Below are 15,237 nucleotides of genomic sequence, written 5' to 3'. Positions count from 1 at the left end.
AGAAAAGACTACAGCAAGCGATGGCTTCAGGTCCAGAACATATCTAGAGACAAAAAAATTAAGTTTGTAGGCTCATTATTGTCATGGGGCAGAGTACAGTAAAATTCTTATTTACACACTTGAACCAAATGCAGCATGTCACAATGCAGTAAACAGCAAAAATAATTTAAATAAAATTCATAACTGTTTCTCAGACAAGATAATAGAAAAATGTTACCATAGTGTTCCCTCAAGTGGGAGAAAAACATATTGTAATAGTAAAAAAAATCTAAGTTACCTAATCTTAAACATATTTGTGTGTCTCAAGTCTTTAAACAGAGAAATCAGAGAAATCAAGATGTTGTATAATATATATCAATAAATAAATATAAAATTGCCTCATCCTTATTACCTTTCAATGCCATTCTATTATAACAACTTTGGTGATCAACATATGAACAAGAATGAATCATGTGATCAAACTGAAAGCAGTGAGAAAATGTTTGCATTCTGGGAGATGCTGAGTGGAAAGGTGAAGGAGCTTCTCGCACTGACTCAAGGACAGCTCAAAAAAGGTGGGTCGACTCATGCAGAGCAGGTGTCTCACCGGCATGCAGGTGTTGATGTCTCTACTCAAGTGAGCAAAAGATAAACATTTGGACATGAATACTTCAGATAATGACAAAGAAGCAGGTTTTGAAATCACAAACAAAGCCAAGTGTTCAGTCTCCAGCAGAGATTTCTATATTTTAGAAATCACTAAGAACATTTTTTAAATAAAAATCTCTCCAACTAGGATATCAAGTCTATGACAACATCATCTTAAATATCTGCACAGAGCCAATTCATGTGACAGGCAATAAGCGCCATTAATAATCAAATATATGATCCCACAATTAGTCACAAAACTAACAAACTGGTAATGCAATGGCAGACAATAAGCTTAATAATCATTCAGAAAGTCAAAAATGGTGTGCCAAACTTGCACAGGACTTTTTTTTATGATTTAATAAGTGTACATACAAAATGGAGTGGCAGACGGGATTTCAAGATTTAGGATAATGGCATCAACTTACTGAGTTTTGCTGACAGGAGTGGAGTTAAGTTTTATACGGTGTCCTGGAAACCCTTCCTACACAAGCCGCATCCCTCACAATCATGAGATGTGTCAATCACGTTGCAAAATAAATAACTTCTAAATGCAAAAATAAAGTTCCAAAGAGTTAATTACAAATAAAAAAACTGAATGGTAACCACGGAAGCACCACCAAAACATGTAGTTATAGCCTAATCCATTGTTGCTCAACTTTTCTGGTGATGTGACCCACTTTGTCCCATGTAAGTGTCTTCGTAGTCCTCTTTGGTGAATGAAGCACAATCATCAAATGCCCCTTAATGAATCAAACACAGTCATCGGAGCAATCCCTCTATCAAGCATGATAGTTGGAGTGGGAGGGGGCACACCACAACCCAATGCACAGCCCACTTGTGATCTACCAGAACCCACTACCATTTTAAACAACTAGCTGTGTAAGCCCATGCTGTAAAAAACCCAGGGTCCTAGAAACTATTGAAATCGTCAGAAAGAAAATTGAAATGTGAAGATGTCGGGTAATTGAAAGAAACTACTCTGGGCATCTCTCCTAGGAGGCGTGCTGCCCTCGCTTCTGTATTAGCAGCGGGAGGAATAGTAAAAGGGATACCGTGTCGACGATGTACTCGTCTCGATTCTTGTTTTAACAGCTAAGCGAGTGACTTTCTTCTGAGGTTTCGCTTTGCCGACATGCTGGCCTCTCTTGCATATGCTCGAAGGTGGTGCCCTTACCCCAACTCCACCTGTCACTTCCAGGCCAGACAGACACACACACACTTCCATGCGTAGACATTTATATACAAGATAATAACTTGCGATTCACTGGAGGCAGCCCACGGCCCACCCAGGCCTAAGATACCCATGTCTTAACTGATATCATTCTCTATATCTAATTTATTGTACATTGTGTAGTATCACAGTAAAATTTCAGAGCTCAAAAGGTCTCTCCCAAATAACAAAGAATATTTCACACACTGATCATGAGCCCATTAATAAAGATGTGCTGAGACCGAAGTCATAATTTACAGTATTTGAATAAAAATAAGTAAATAATCATAAATAGTAATAATAAATAAAAACGCAGGAGTCTTAGAAAGTTATTATTAATATTATGTTAATGCCACAGTAATTTTCCCCTGAGATGCAGCAGACTGGCCAGGCACAGCATGGTCTCTGAAAAAACATTTCTTTGAATAGTTACTAACTGCGGAGGAGTGGAGGGCAGGTTTTAAGCAAAATACAGTATGTGATTTTTTTTGGGGGGGGGGATTTGGGGGCCATGAATTTTGCTCCAGGCCATAATTTGGAAATACTAGGAGCTCTCCTTTGTTGATTCTCCCAGGTGTTTACTTTGCTTGAAAATATAAAAGCTATACTAATTTCTGTGATCCCTTTGGGATTATTCCAAGTGAGCTGTTACATTATCGCACCAAATGCATTTTACATTTAGCCTGCTATAGTATGCCCCTCCACTTCTCTCCCCTATCTTTATTGTTAACTGGTAATACCAGTACAACAGAAAGGTGAAGCTGACTTCCTGTGACCCTCTTCCTAGCCTACCATTTTTCACCCAGGCAAGTCCTATCACCACCTACTGACTTCCAGCCCTATCTTCAATCAGTTCATAGCACAACCTCTTTTGGACCTGTAGCAGTTTACAGTTCAGCTCTGTTACTTGGCTGCATTCCTAAGTAAACTAATCCATGACTGGTTCGACAGGTCTGTCAGGACCAGCAGCTAGGGGCTTTGGGGATTAAACCATTTAAATCTCAGCACAGTAATATGCATGGTTTGACTCTGCCAGCCTTGTCACAATAAAGAAGTTTCTGAAAGTCCTGTGTTCAGTCTTAGACTAGAATTTAAAAAACTTTAGCAGCCACAAACAGAATGGTGGGAGGGTGGGGAGCTCAACTACATGATTTTATGGCTCCAAAAAGCGTCTCTTTGTGGCATAGCAGTTTGTTAAAATAAGGAAAGAGGTCGTTGACTAATGACCAGCCCTCCGCATTACTTTGTCTCATTGTGTTTAATGAGTGACTCTTTTACAACCACCTTTATTAGTCACAGTGGGAGAAGCAGCAATGCAAAGGACTGTGATTGGAGCAGTGGAGACGGAAAGAGAAGCTTTCCTTCAAGGTGACTCTAAGTAAACAATTTTACCTGCCAGCTCAACCTTTCTTCCGACCTGGGCACCACAGAGAAGGAGCAAGTGCTCTATGTGTTTTGATGATACTCCTTGTTTGCAGCTCAGACTAAAGCAATGCCTTACCATAATTTGCATTGACAGGTTCTGCATTAATCCAAATTCTGACTGAAAAATGGCATTATGATTTCTAATACTGCCTTGTAGTGCACATTTCTTACCATTAACACTTAGCTTGTTCCCAACAGACTGTAAAATCGTATACTTCATAAAGCCTTAGAGATAGTTGGCCTAAAGAAAGATGATCTGTAAAAGAAAGTTGTTATGGCTAGCTGATATGGGCAGTAAGGAGACATAGTGATTAGCCTCAAAAATCCAAGAGACTATCATGCCTTCATTGCAATCAGAGCTTCATAGGATCAATATTGACAATGAAAGCCTTACTTGCATATGCTTACTTAAATAAAGCATAATATTGTCATTGGGACTCAATGCTGGCTCAGGGATTCAGCATCCTGTATTTAAATCCTGCACTCTGTTTTGGTTTGTTAGGAATTTGGAGATTTTATTTGGTATACTGTACCTTATCAATCCCCAGGGGGAGGGAATTATGTTTTTGTCTGAGCTTTGGATGTTGGAGCACAGGGTCAGCCATTGTAGATCGTACATGGAGCAATTTTCAGGGTAAGGGCCTTATTCAAGGGCCAAACAGACTAGGATCTTTTTTGGCAGTAATGGGACTTGAACCAGCAACCTTCTCTATACCATTGTAGATCCTTACCCTCAGAGCCACCACTCCACCTAAGAGCCATCTCTGTTCCATTTCTGCATCTTCTGGATATCCTGGGTTTTCTTCCACATCCCAAAGAGAATGGTAGATGGAAGGGCAACTCTAGATTGATCTCACTGTAATCGAGTGTGCCTTGTGATGGACTGGTGTCTTCTCCAGGATAAGCTCTTGCCCAGTTGCCCTCAAATAGATGAAGCAGGTTTGAGAACATATATACTGTATGCAACACCAGAACTTTTTGGAGAGAAATGCCAGGGGTAAAACATTCCAGTCTGCTCTCTTAAAGGACTTTATTGACCTCTTACTTATTGTTGATTCTGGTAATTCTGCTCTCCTTGTGCTCTTAGATCTTACTGTAGCTTTTAACAGGGTAGACCATAATATTCTTATTACCCGTCTTGAGCAGGATATTAGCATACAAGGTACTGCTCTTGCTTGGTTCAGGTCTTATCTGATGGGCAGAAGTTTCTCTGTATGCCCTAGGGACTGCTTCTCCTCCCCAGAGCCACTCACTTGTGGTATCCCCCAAGGGTCCATTTTGGGTTCCATGTTATTTTGATTATAATTGCTTTCCTTGGGGTCTATCTTTAAAATATATGTTACGCATATTGTTATGTTGGTGACCTGCAAATCAATTTACCACTGAAACAGGCTCATTCTCATAGGCCATGTGTGGAAGACAATAAATCATGGATGTTGTTCAGTTTTCTTGATTTTAATGTAAAGAAAACTGAGATTGTGATGTTTGGGCTCTCAAACCGTCACAGTACCTCTAATTGTAATTTTGGTTCACTACACAGTACATTAAATCCTGCGGAACTTAAGTGTGATATTTGATCGTGGTCTCAAGTTAGATAAACATATAAATTGTGTTGTTAAGGCCTGTTTTTTCCAGCTTTTAGTACTAGCCAAGATCAAGTCCTTTTTGTCTGTTGCTGATCTTGAAAAGGTAACTCATGTCTGTATTTCTTTGTGACTAGACAACTATAACTCATTACCCATCAATCCTTTTTTCGTTAACAGTTAGTCCAAAACGCTGCTGTTAAACTTTTGACAGCCACACATAAACATGACCATATTTCTCCTATACTAGCATCTCTTCATTGGCTTCTGGTCTGTTGCAGGATTGATTCTGGGGTGCTATTGATTATTTTGAAGTGCCTGAATGGATTAGCACCTTCCTATATTTCCATCATTTTCCACCTTTGCATTCTATCTTGCCAACTTAGATCCTCTCAGACACTCTTAGTGGTACCAAGAGCTCATCTACAACATAAAGGTGAGAGTGCTTTTGCACCAGCCACCCCTCGGCGTTGGAGCAATCTGCCTGTTCGTGTCAGATCTCTAACAACTGTGACCATCTTTAAATCCGGACTAAAAATACATCGTTTCTCTTTGGCTTTTAATTAGAATTGATTCATTTCATATTTTTATTTATTTATTTGCTTACATTTGTATTTTCTGTTTAATGTCTTTTGTCTAATTTTCTCCTGTCTTAGAATGCACTTCTTTTTACCTTTATTTACAATTGAAAGTTTGCCGATTCAAATCCTGTAAAATGCCACAAGTGATTCCACTCTGTTCTGCCCTTGAACAATGCCCTTAACCTTAAAAAATTGCTCCATCCTGGGTATGACGTTAACTTTCATTCAGCCTTGCAAGTAAGCCCTCCAACTTGCAAGGAAAACTTGGGGGTTAGTGGCAGGATTGGCACTACAGCCACCATAACAAACCTCACACTGTTGCATTCCATTTGGTGCTGAGGTGTCACCCATTGCATGGCTGCACTTGGGTCCTAATCTGGAATCCTAATGTGGTTTGTTATGTGGTGGGAGGGTCTATATGCTGTATCAGCACATGCTCCAAACCTTTATTTATTTTAATGTGCAGCACTTTGGTCAACATTGCTTGTTTTATATGTGCTTTATTAATAAACTAAACCTATATATGTATGTATAAAATTCTCAAGTTCATTTGTTGCAGTCTTGGGTACTGGGCTCCAGAACATCAGATATAGCCTTGGATAGAATACCAGTCCATGACAAAGTACACTCATTCACACGGGGCAATGCAGGCCCACCCACAGTAACACCCACACTGGTCATATTGGAATGTCCATTTCTCATGCCTAATTTTAGAGGAAAACTGAATTTCACAGAAGAAAACCCACACAGAGCGCAATCATGCAGGGAATTTAAACACAGGATGCTGGACTGATTAATTGGTAGCTCTAACCTCTAAAGCACCATGCCATATTATTTATTATGTTATATTATTCTCAAACCCTGCATAATACATTTCAGATTTGCAAGGAGCAATGAAGTGAGGAAAGTAAACAGGAAATGACCTTGAGTACAGTATCAGTTCATTGCTGGGCATGAGCAAACTCCATGGAGTTCTCTTCCATGCGAGTTAGGAGCAATCTGAGAAATGTTTGAGAACTTTGCTGAATCTTCAAAACACAAAGGGGAAGGAGTAACCAAACTAGTATTGAGTTGACTATAGTGGTGCAGTGGTCTTTTAAGTATCCCTGAGGGCTAGAGAAGGTTTTGCCAGCTGTGCTGAACCAAGATTGCATAAGTCCATGGGTTGACCAGGTGTTGCAGGATGTTGTGCAAACCAATATTGACTACATCTTCCACTGACCTGTTTGTTCAGTGGGCAAACTGAAGATGGTCCAACATGGGAGCTGCAGTGTACTTCAAGTGAGCTTTTTCCAGTTTCTCAAAGGTTTTTGTGACCACAACTTCAAATTAACAGGCCTGTAGTCATTCAGTCCTGTTATTTTTGGTATTGGTATGATTGCTTCTTGTTTAAAGTATAATAACTCCATACAGGTGGTGCAGTGGTAGCACTGCTGCCTCACAACAAGGAGATCATGGATTCATGTCCTGGGTCCTCCCTGTATGGAGAGCACTTTGAGTAGTGAGAAAAACTCTAAGTAAATGTAAACAATTGCTGTTATAGAGCTTCACAAAGCACTAATGATTTATTGAAAACCTGTATTTAAATACAATTTTCAAGTAGGAGGGTGAGACACCATCTAGACCTGTTGTTTTCTTTCTGTGTTGCCAGCACAATTCTTCTTCTTCTTCTCAGATGTTTTGTGCAGGTGGAATGGTAAATGGTGTGGGAGAGAATGTAACATACAACAATGTAAGACTTGGTGACAATAGCAACTTTAATACAATGTGAAATTTTATCTCCCATCTTCCCTTGCAGTTCCAGTGTGCAGCGGCACCATGAATAAACTCAGCATATCAGGGACACCCGAGATGCACTACACCACTTTGAAGAACATGTATGAAGGCTGTGAGATTGTCATGAGCAACCTGGAGATTACTTACTTGGAAAACAACCGGGACATCTCCTTTCTGAGGGTAGGGTGGCAGAGCTGGCCAGCTTTGTAGGAAAGGACATGCTGAGTTTACAGTTTTAAGCCATTTCATGATAAATTTGTTATGGGTTTCTAACCTTTACTCCACTTCCTTTGCAGTCTATCAGAGAAGTGATGGGCTACGTGCTGATTGCCATCAACCAGGTCGACTATTTGCCTCTGGAAAACCTTCGTGTCATTCGTGGGACAAGCCTCTTTGAAGATCATTACGCCTTGACTATTATGTTGAACTATCAGAAAGATGGAACGCTGGGTCTGAGACAGCTGGGAATGACTCATCTGACAGGTAAGGGTCCTTACAACACAATTGGCCCACCAGCACAGAAGTGACACTAACCATTAGGCTGTAACTCGCACTCCATTATGAACTCTGATTGCTGTCTTCTATAACCTCTTTTCACTCTTTTCATCCACTGGAGGAATTTTTGGCTGAGTAAATATTCAAATATTAGAATATTCACAGAGAGATTCTGCCCTCATAGTTTGTTTCACTATGGCATTCATGCTCGTTAGAAACTGGACAAGAATGATAAACCTATGTAATATGATGTCAATAGGGAAAAAGTATTTAGTAAATAAGGTATGGAGACACACCTACACTACATTCAACCTTGAATTTAAGACTATTCTAAAACCATGAAATGGTGCAAACTACAGGACAGAAGTGCCATATTTATCTTGCCAAAAGACTTCTGAGGGAAGGAAAGGAGAGCATCATATTAGGATAGAAAATTATATTTCTTGCAGGAAAATTTTAATTCAATCTGAATTCAATACAGATGTTAGCTCTGAACATTTTCACTTTACTAAACTAATACAGAACAAAGGTCTACTTGATAAAAGTACATCATAAACAAGAGGACACCCCTCACTTCATTAATATTGTTTGGTTAGACAAAACCTTAGTTGTCCTAAGATCTCATTCAGGTACATTTTATTAAAGTTGGCACAGATTCCGCTTCAAACACATGACTAGTTTCTTCCCAATTCCCCTAGTCATTTGTGTGATGAAGTGCTTCCTGGCTTCAGCCTTTTCCTTAATGTCCACAGTGTCCTTGAGAGGATTATACTTTATTTAAAGAAATTCTGATGGATCAAATTTAGCAATACCATTGAACATTTCAAACACCTGGATTAGGTCTCCATGCAGTCTTCTTTATCTTTTAGGTCAGTTTTTCTTGAGTCCAGTTCTGGTGTACCGCTAAAGCTGCAGGCTTTCATTCCAACCAGTTTCACAAATAGATGAGGCAGAATAAATTCTAATGGATTTAATTGTTTAAGTAGCCAGCCTTTCTCCTCTTTTTTGCATTGAGAAAAGTGCCAGAAAGGTGCTGATATTTACATTTACATGAAATACAAAAATTTGTATTTCTTTTTTTGCTATTACTTCTTCCTTTTATAATATTCGTTGTAATTTATCTTAATTGTATCCACATAACTAACAGTTAGTGATGATTAATGCAGACACAAGTGCGAATTACACAGAAAGCGAGAAGACAGAAGCTTCTTTAGTGCAAGAAAAGTTTCTACTTCTGCCTTTTGTCTTTAACTATTCAGCATTCAGAAACGTTCTCTAGTATATTATTTAAATTTTGAATACTGGAGGCATCCCTAGTTTAGTATTGAGCTGGTGGAAGAGCTCAAAATCTTAAGGATCAAAATGGTGGTTGGTGGGCTGACTGTGTGCAGGTTAGCTGACATCACCTGGGTTTCTGAGTTCTTCCTCCAGGTAAATGCTAGACCAATGACACCTATTGCTCCAATCTTTACTTGAAATTTTTACAAGGTAGGACTCTTGACCAGTAATGGAAGGGGTTGTTTTTTTTAGGGAGTTAGATCTTTAATTCATTAGCATGATTCTGTGTCAAGAGGCTACCTTTTTGTAGACTACTTTAATTTTTCTGAGGTATTTATTTTAGCAAAATGTGCATGTGCTTTACATGTTTTTAAGAATACATCACGGTAGAACTCAGTGTCTTGATTTAACTGGGATAAACATCATCATATCACTCATGAAAATAACAATTAAAATAACTAAAAAAAACAAACTATTTGCCACAAGAAGGTGATAGCTGCTGAAAGGAAAATCCTATAAGTAGTACATCATTGCTGTAATTCATTTAATGTATGTTTGGGTTATATACTCACTGGCCACTTTATTAGGTACACCTGTTCAACTACTTATTAACACAAATATCTAAGCAGTCGATAACACGGCAGCAACACAATGCATTTAGGCATGGAAACATTGCCAAGACATCCTGCTGAAGCTTAAACCGAGGTATCAGAATGGGGAAGAAAGGTGATTTGTGTGACTTTGAACGTGACATGGATGTGGGTGCCAAATGGGCTGGTGTGAGTATTTCAGAAACTGCTGATCTACAGGAATTTTCACACATAACCACCTCTATGGTTTACAGAGAATGGTCTGAGAAAGGAAAATATCCAGTGAGCAACAGATCTCTGGGCGAAAATGCCTTGTTGATGCCAGAGGTCAGAGGAGAATGACCAGACGGGTTTGAGCTGATAGAAAGGCATAGTAACTCAAATAAACACTTGTTACATCCGAGGTATGCAGAAGAACATCTCCGTATGCACATGTTGAAAAGCAGATGGGCTACAGAAGCAGAAGACAACACTGGGTGACACTCTTGTCAGCTAAAAACAGACATCTAAGGCTAAAATTCACACAAGCTCACCAAAATTGGACAGTAGAAGATCAGACAAATGTCGCCTGGTCTGATGAGTCTTGACTTCTGCTGTGACGTTCAGATAATACAGTCAGAATTTGGTATCAACAACATGAAAGCATGGATCCATCCTGACTTGTGTGAATGGCTCAGACTGGTGGTGGTGGTCTAATTGTGTGAGGGATATTTCCTGGACACACTTTGGGGTCCTTAGTACCAACTGGGCATCATTTAAATGCCTCAGCCTACTTGAGTATTGTTGCTGACCATGTCCATCCCTTTTCCTTTTATGATCACAGTGTTCCCGTCTTCTGATGGCTATACCAGCACAATAACACACCATGTCACAAAGCTTAAATCATGTCAAACTGGTTTCTTGAACATGACAATGAGTTCACTATATATAAAAGGCCTCCACAGTCACCAGCTCTCAGTCCAATAAAGGACATTTGGGATGTGGTGAAATGGGAGATTCACATCATGGATGTACAGCTGATAAATCTGGAGCAACTACATAATGCTATCATGTCAATATCGACCAAACTCCCTGAGGAATGTTTCCAGCACCTTGTTGAATTAATGCCACGAAGAATTACGGCAGTTCTGAAGGCAAAAGAGGGTCCTACCTGGTGCTAGTAAGATGTACCTAATAAAGTGGCCAATGAATGCATATAGCATGTTTATTCACTTGATTACTACTTTGGAAGAAATGGTTTTAAAAGTAATTCCAGTCTCTTTAAAAAACAGGGTTTCGGGAGAGAAAAAAGATAACATCATTGAGTTGGGAAAAATGCTCTCCCTCTAAGGATTCCATAGAGTGCTTAAGAGCATACAGTAATAAGACATACATCTGTCAACTTCTTCATACTATTATTGTTGACATTTTTAAAATATTTTTTGCCGTCACCTTTGGTAGTGGTATTGTTACATGTACAAAGTACAGTGAAATTCTTGCGTGCCTGATCAACATGCAATATGATGACACTCTCTGGCACTATGAGGAACAATTTTTACATTTTATAAGTATGATTTTATGTATTTTATCGTCAATTGCAAGTATATCTTTAGCAGCAAAACACCAAATTTCATAAAACAAATCTCATCCAATAAAAGGGCACATTCAGTATTCAGAGCAAAAATGCCAGATTTCTTCTGTGATGCTGTTTCTGTTGCTTACCTTCACTGGTTAAAATTATACTTTTGAACAAGGCCTCTTGCTCTGGGGAATGAGCAAAACATCACACTGCATTGTATTGATGGGTGTGGACACCTTCTTTAGACATTTTTATTGGAATGTTTACAATTAGGAATGAGCGAGTAGTGGCATACAATGTACTAAGAGAAACTGCAACTCCTTTAGAATAGAACAAGAAAATGGGTAAAGAAAAATGGAGAAGGAATAATATCAGGACACAAATGGATACTATTTAAATAGATTGAGCTTAATAAGCAATGAGGATTTGGGTAAAGCACCTCAAAAAATTAAATTCACTTACATTTTATCTATCTATCTATCCTATATTGCCAAAAGTATTGGGACGCCTGCCTTTACACACACATGAACTTTAATGACATCCTATTCTTAATACATAGGCTTTAATATGGAGTTGTCCCACACTTTGCCACTATAACAGCTTCAACTCTTTTGTGAAGGTTTTCCACAATGTTTAAGAGTGTGTTTATGGGAGTTTTTGACCATTCTTCCAGGAGAGCATTAGTGAGGTCAGGCACTGATGTTAGACAAGAAGTCCTGGCTCTCGGTCTCCATTCTAATTCATCTCAAAGGCAGGGCCCAGTGCAGGCCAGTCAAGTTCCTCCACACCAAACTCACTCATCCATTTCTTTATAGATTTTGCTTTGTGCACTGGTACACATTCATGTTGGAACAGGAAGCGGCTATCCCCAAACTGCTCCCACAAAGTTGGGAGAATGAAATTGTCCAAATGGCTTTGTATACTGAGGCATTAAGAGTTCCTTTTATTGGAACAAAGGGACCAAGCACAACCCCCAAAAAACAACCCCACACCATAACCCCCCACACACCAAACTTTACACTTGGCACAATGCAGTCAGGCAAGTACCACTCTCCTGGTAACAAACCCAGACTCATCCATCGGATTGCCAGACAGAGAAGCGTGATTCGTCACTCCAGAGGACACATCTTCACTACTCCAGAGTTCAGTGGCAGTTTGCTTTATATTTATATAGCACATTTTCATACAAACAGTAGCTCAAAGTGCACATATTAAAGAATAGAAAAATGAAAGACACAATTATAAAACCAACATTAACATCGAATAAGAGTAAGGTTCAATGGAACAAAAAAAAAAAAACTCCAGGGAGAAAAATAAAATCTGTAGGGATCAGACCATGCAGTCCCTCTGGGCATTCTACCTAACATAAATGAAACAGTCCTCTTTGGATTTAGGATTCTCACGGAAGGGCTTGATGATGATGATGGTCACGTAGACTTCTTCCTTTTAATCCATCCATCATTGTTGGAGCATCATGAAGCTTTGAGTAGGTGGAGGTGGCGCAGGCCACCACCACAAAGAAACCGGAAAAAGAAACAGAAAAGAGAGTAGGGGTCCATTTTAGAGCCACCATGAATAGTTATTATGATGAATTGAACATACAGAGTATCAGGATTAAGTTAAATTAAGATTAAAATGAAGTTATAAAAGGCCACAGCAGTTTTTAAAGTGCTCTACTGTATCAGCCTGCAATTCCTATTGGCAGGCTATTCCAGGCATAACAGTACCACTCTTTTAAGTTTTGTTCTTGGAATTCTAAGGAGACACTAAGGATCTGAGGTTACGATTTGGAATATAAGGTGTCAGACATTCCGAATATAAGATGGGGCCTTTATAAACCATAAGCAGAATTTTAAAGTCAATTCTGAATGACACAGGTAACCAGGAGTGACGCTGCTGGTGTGATGTGTTCAGATTTTCAGTTAGGATTCTAGCAGCTGCATTCTGCACTAGTTGCAAACGATTTATATCCAGAGGACATTACAGTAATCTAGTCACTGAAAACAAAGGCGTCTAATTTCTCAGCATCTTTCAGTGATATAAGAGGTCTAACTTTACTTATGTTTCTTAAGTGAAAAATGCTGTCCTAATGATCTGATTAATATGTGATTTAAAATTCAGATTTACAATCACCCCTAAGCTTTTTACCTCCGCTTGACTTTTAATCCTAATGTATCCAGTTTATTTCTAATAGCCTCATTGTATCCATTGCTGATCACTAAAATTTCAGGTTACTATTCATCCATTCTGAGATACTAGTCAGACATTCTGTTAGTGAATCAGTAGAATCAGGGTCATCAGGAGCTATTGATAAGTACAGCTGTGTGTCATCAGCCTAGCTGTGGTAGCTCACGTTGTAACCTGAGATAATCTGACCTATGTAGATTGAGAATAACAGCGGACCCAGGATAGAGCCTTGTGGAACACCATATCGCATGTGTCTTTGAGTTGTAATTACTAACAAAATATTTTCTCCCTGTCAGCAAACCACTGCATCTGACACTTTGCATTGCACTTGGTGATGTAAGGCTTGGATGCAGTTGCTCGGCAATGGAAACTCATTCCTGGAAGCTCTCTATGCGCTGTTCTTGAGCTAAACTGGAGGCGACATGAAATTTAGAGATCTGGAGCTATTGACTCTGCAGAAAGTTGGCAACTTCTGCACAATGTGCGCCTCAACATGCGCTGTCTCCACTCTGTGCTTTTTAGTGGCCTACCACTTCGTGGCTGAGTTGCTGTTGTTCCAATTGCTTCATCTCTGTCATAATACCACTAACAGTTGACTGTGGAATATTTAGTAGCGGGGAAATTTCACGAATGGACTTATTGCACAGATGGGATCCTATCATGGCACCACCCTTGAATTCATGGAGTTCCTGAGAGCGACCAATTCTTTCACAAAAGTTTGTAGAAGAAGTCTGCATGCCTAGCTGCTTGATTTTCTACACCTGTGGCTATGGAAGTGATTGAAACACCTGAATTCAGTAATTTTGAGTGGGGTCCCAATACATTTGGTAATATATTGTATCTGTCTATCTTTTAAATATGGTCATTTTGAAATGACTGACTTCAGTAATAAAAGTTTTTTTCATCAACTTGGAATTTTACAATTAAATTTTTATTGAAAAGCATAAATCAAAAGTAGTTTAATTTAGTCCTTATGTAATGACACAGAAAATAAACAAAAAATATGTATTAATTATTCAGACCAGTCCTTTTGAAATGTGGCTTTGGCTTGACCATGAATGTCCATTTCAGTGCATCACTAATTGAAAGTATCCATTCTGAGAATGACCAGGAAGTCATAGTGAATTTATTACAATTTACATCCAGAAAGCGTAAAGAAGACATTAGAGGAATACTCCACCCAAAAATATTTTTTATATGTTATTTAAACCATATACTTTGTAATGATGGCTGACAAACGTTTTTAATCTAATGTTTTCAAGAATGAAACAGTTTATGATATAATGGAATGTAAAAGTGACCCATCCATCCAGTGGACGTAAGAAAATGTCCATGGGAAAAAAGAAAAAAAATTCTTGCATAAATTAAGTCAGATTATTTACTTGTCCATTAATCATTCATATGCTGAAAACATGCAAAATGCACACATTTATTGCTAAAATATTATTAATAATTACTTACAGAAAACTTGGCATACAATTAGAAGAAAAGACATGCAGTATTTGCATAATGTTGTGCATTTCAATTGACCTGCTTTTTCCTGTCTCGGACAGATAACAGACATGTGGTCTATGCAACATGAGTTACATGAGAATTTTTTTTCTTTTTCCCCATGGATGTCTTTCACATCATTTGCCATCAGACAGAACAGGGCAATATTACATCCCTTTATATCATAGATTAACTGTCATATCATAAACTGTTTTCATTTTGCATGAAAACATGAAATTGTATGTTTTTCTCAGCCACCACCATAAACTACTATCAAGTACAAGAGTAGCGTCCTTATATATTCAAATATTTGAGTTCAGTGATAAGGTCAGATGGCCGGAAGGACAGAAAAAAAAAATCTCCAGTTAGGCTGCAGAAAAAAAATCAAAATCTGCAAGGGTTCCAAGGCCAAAAGACCACCCAGCCTCCAGTG

The 15,237-nt window shown here is 38.8% G+C and overlaps 1 protein-coding gene across 4 annotated transcripts in view; it reads left to right on the top strand.

Annotated features, from left to right (window-relative positions):
* Positions 1 to 15,237, top strand: part of erbb3a (erb-b2 receptor tyrosine kinase 3a) — a 147,511-nt gene that overhangs the window by 63,295 nt on the left and 68,979 nt on the right. For all 4 annotated transcript variants that reach the window (XM_039747240.1, XM_039747239.1, XM_039747238.1 and 1 more), the window contains exons 2-3: positions 7,228 to 7,385; positions 7,502 to 7,688. In XM_039747240.1, the coding sequence (XP_039603174.1) occupies positions 7,228 to 7,385; positions 7,502 to 7,688 (345 nt within the window). The remainder of the gene's footprint in view (positions 1 to 7,227; positions 7,386 to 7,501; positions 7,689 to 15,237) is intronic.

The sequence above is a fragment of the Polypterus senegalus genome, chromosome 3, assembly GCF_016835505.1.
Source record: "Polypterus senegalus isolate Bchr_013 chromosome 3, ASM1683550v1, whole genome shotgun sequence".
In the NCBI taxonomy this organism is placed as follows: Eukaryota; Metazoa; Chordata; class Cladistia; order Polypteriformes; family Polypteridae; genus Polypterus; species Polypterus senegalus.
Note: the sequence above shows the minus strand (reverse complement) of the source record. Positions and strands in the feature narration are given on the sequence as shown.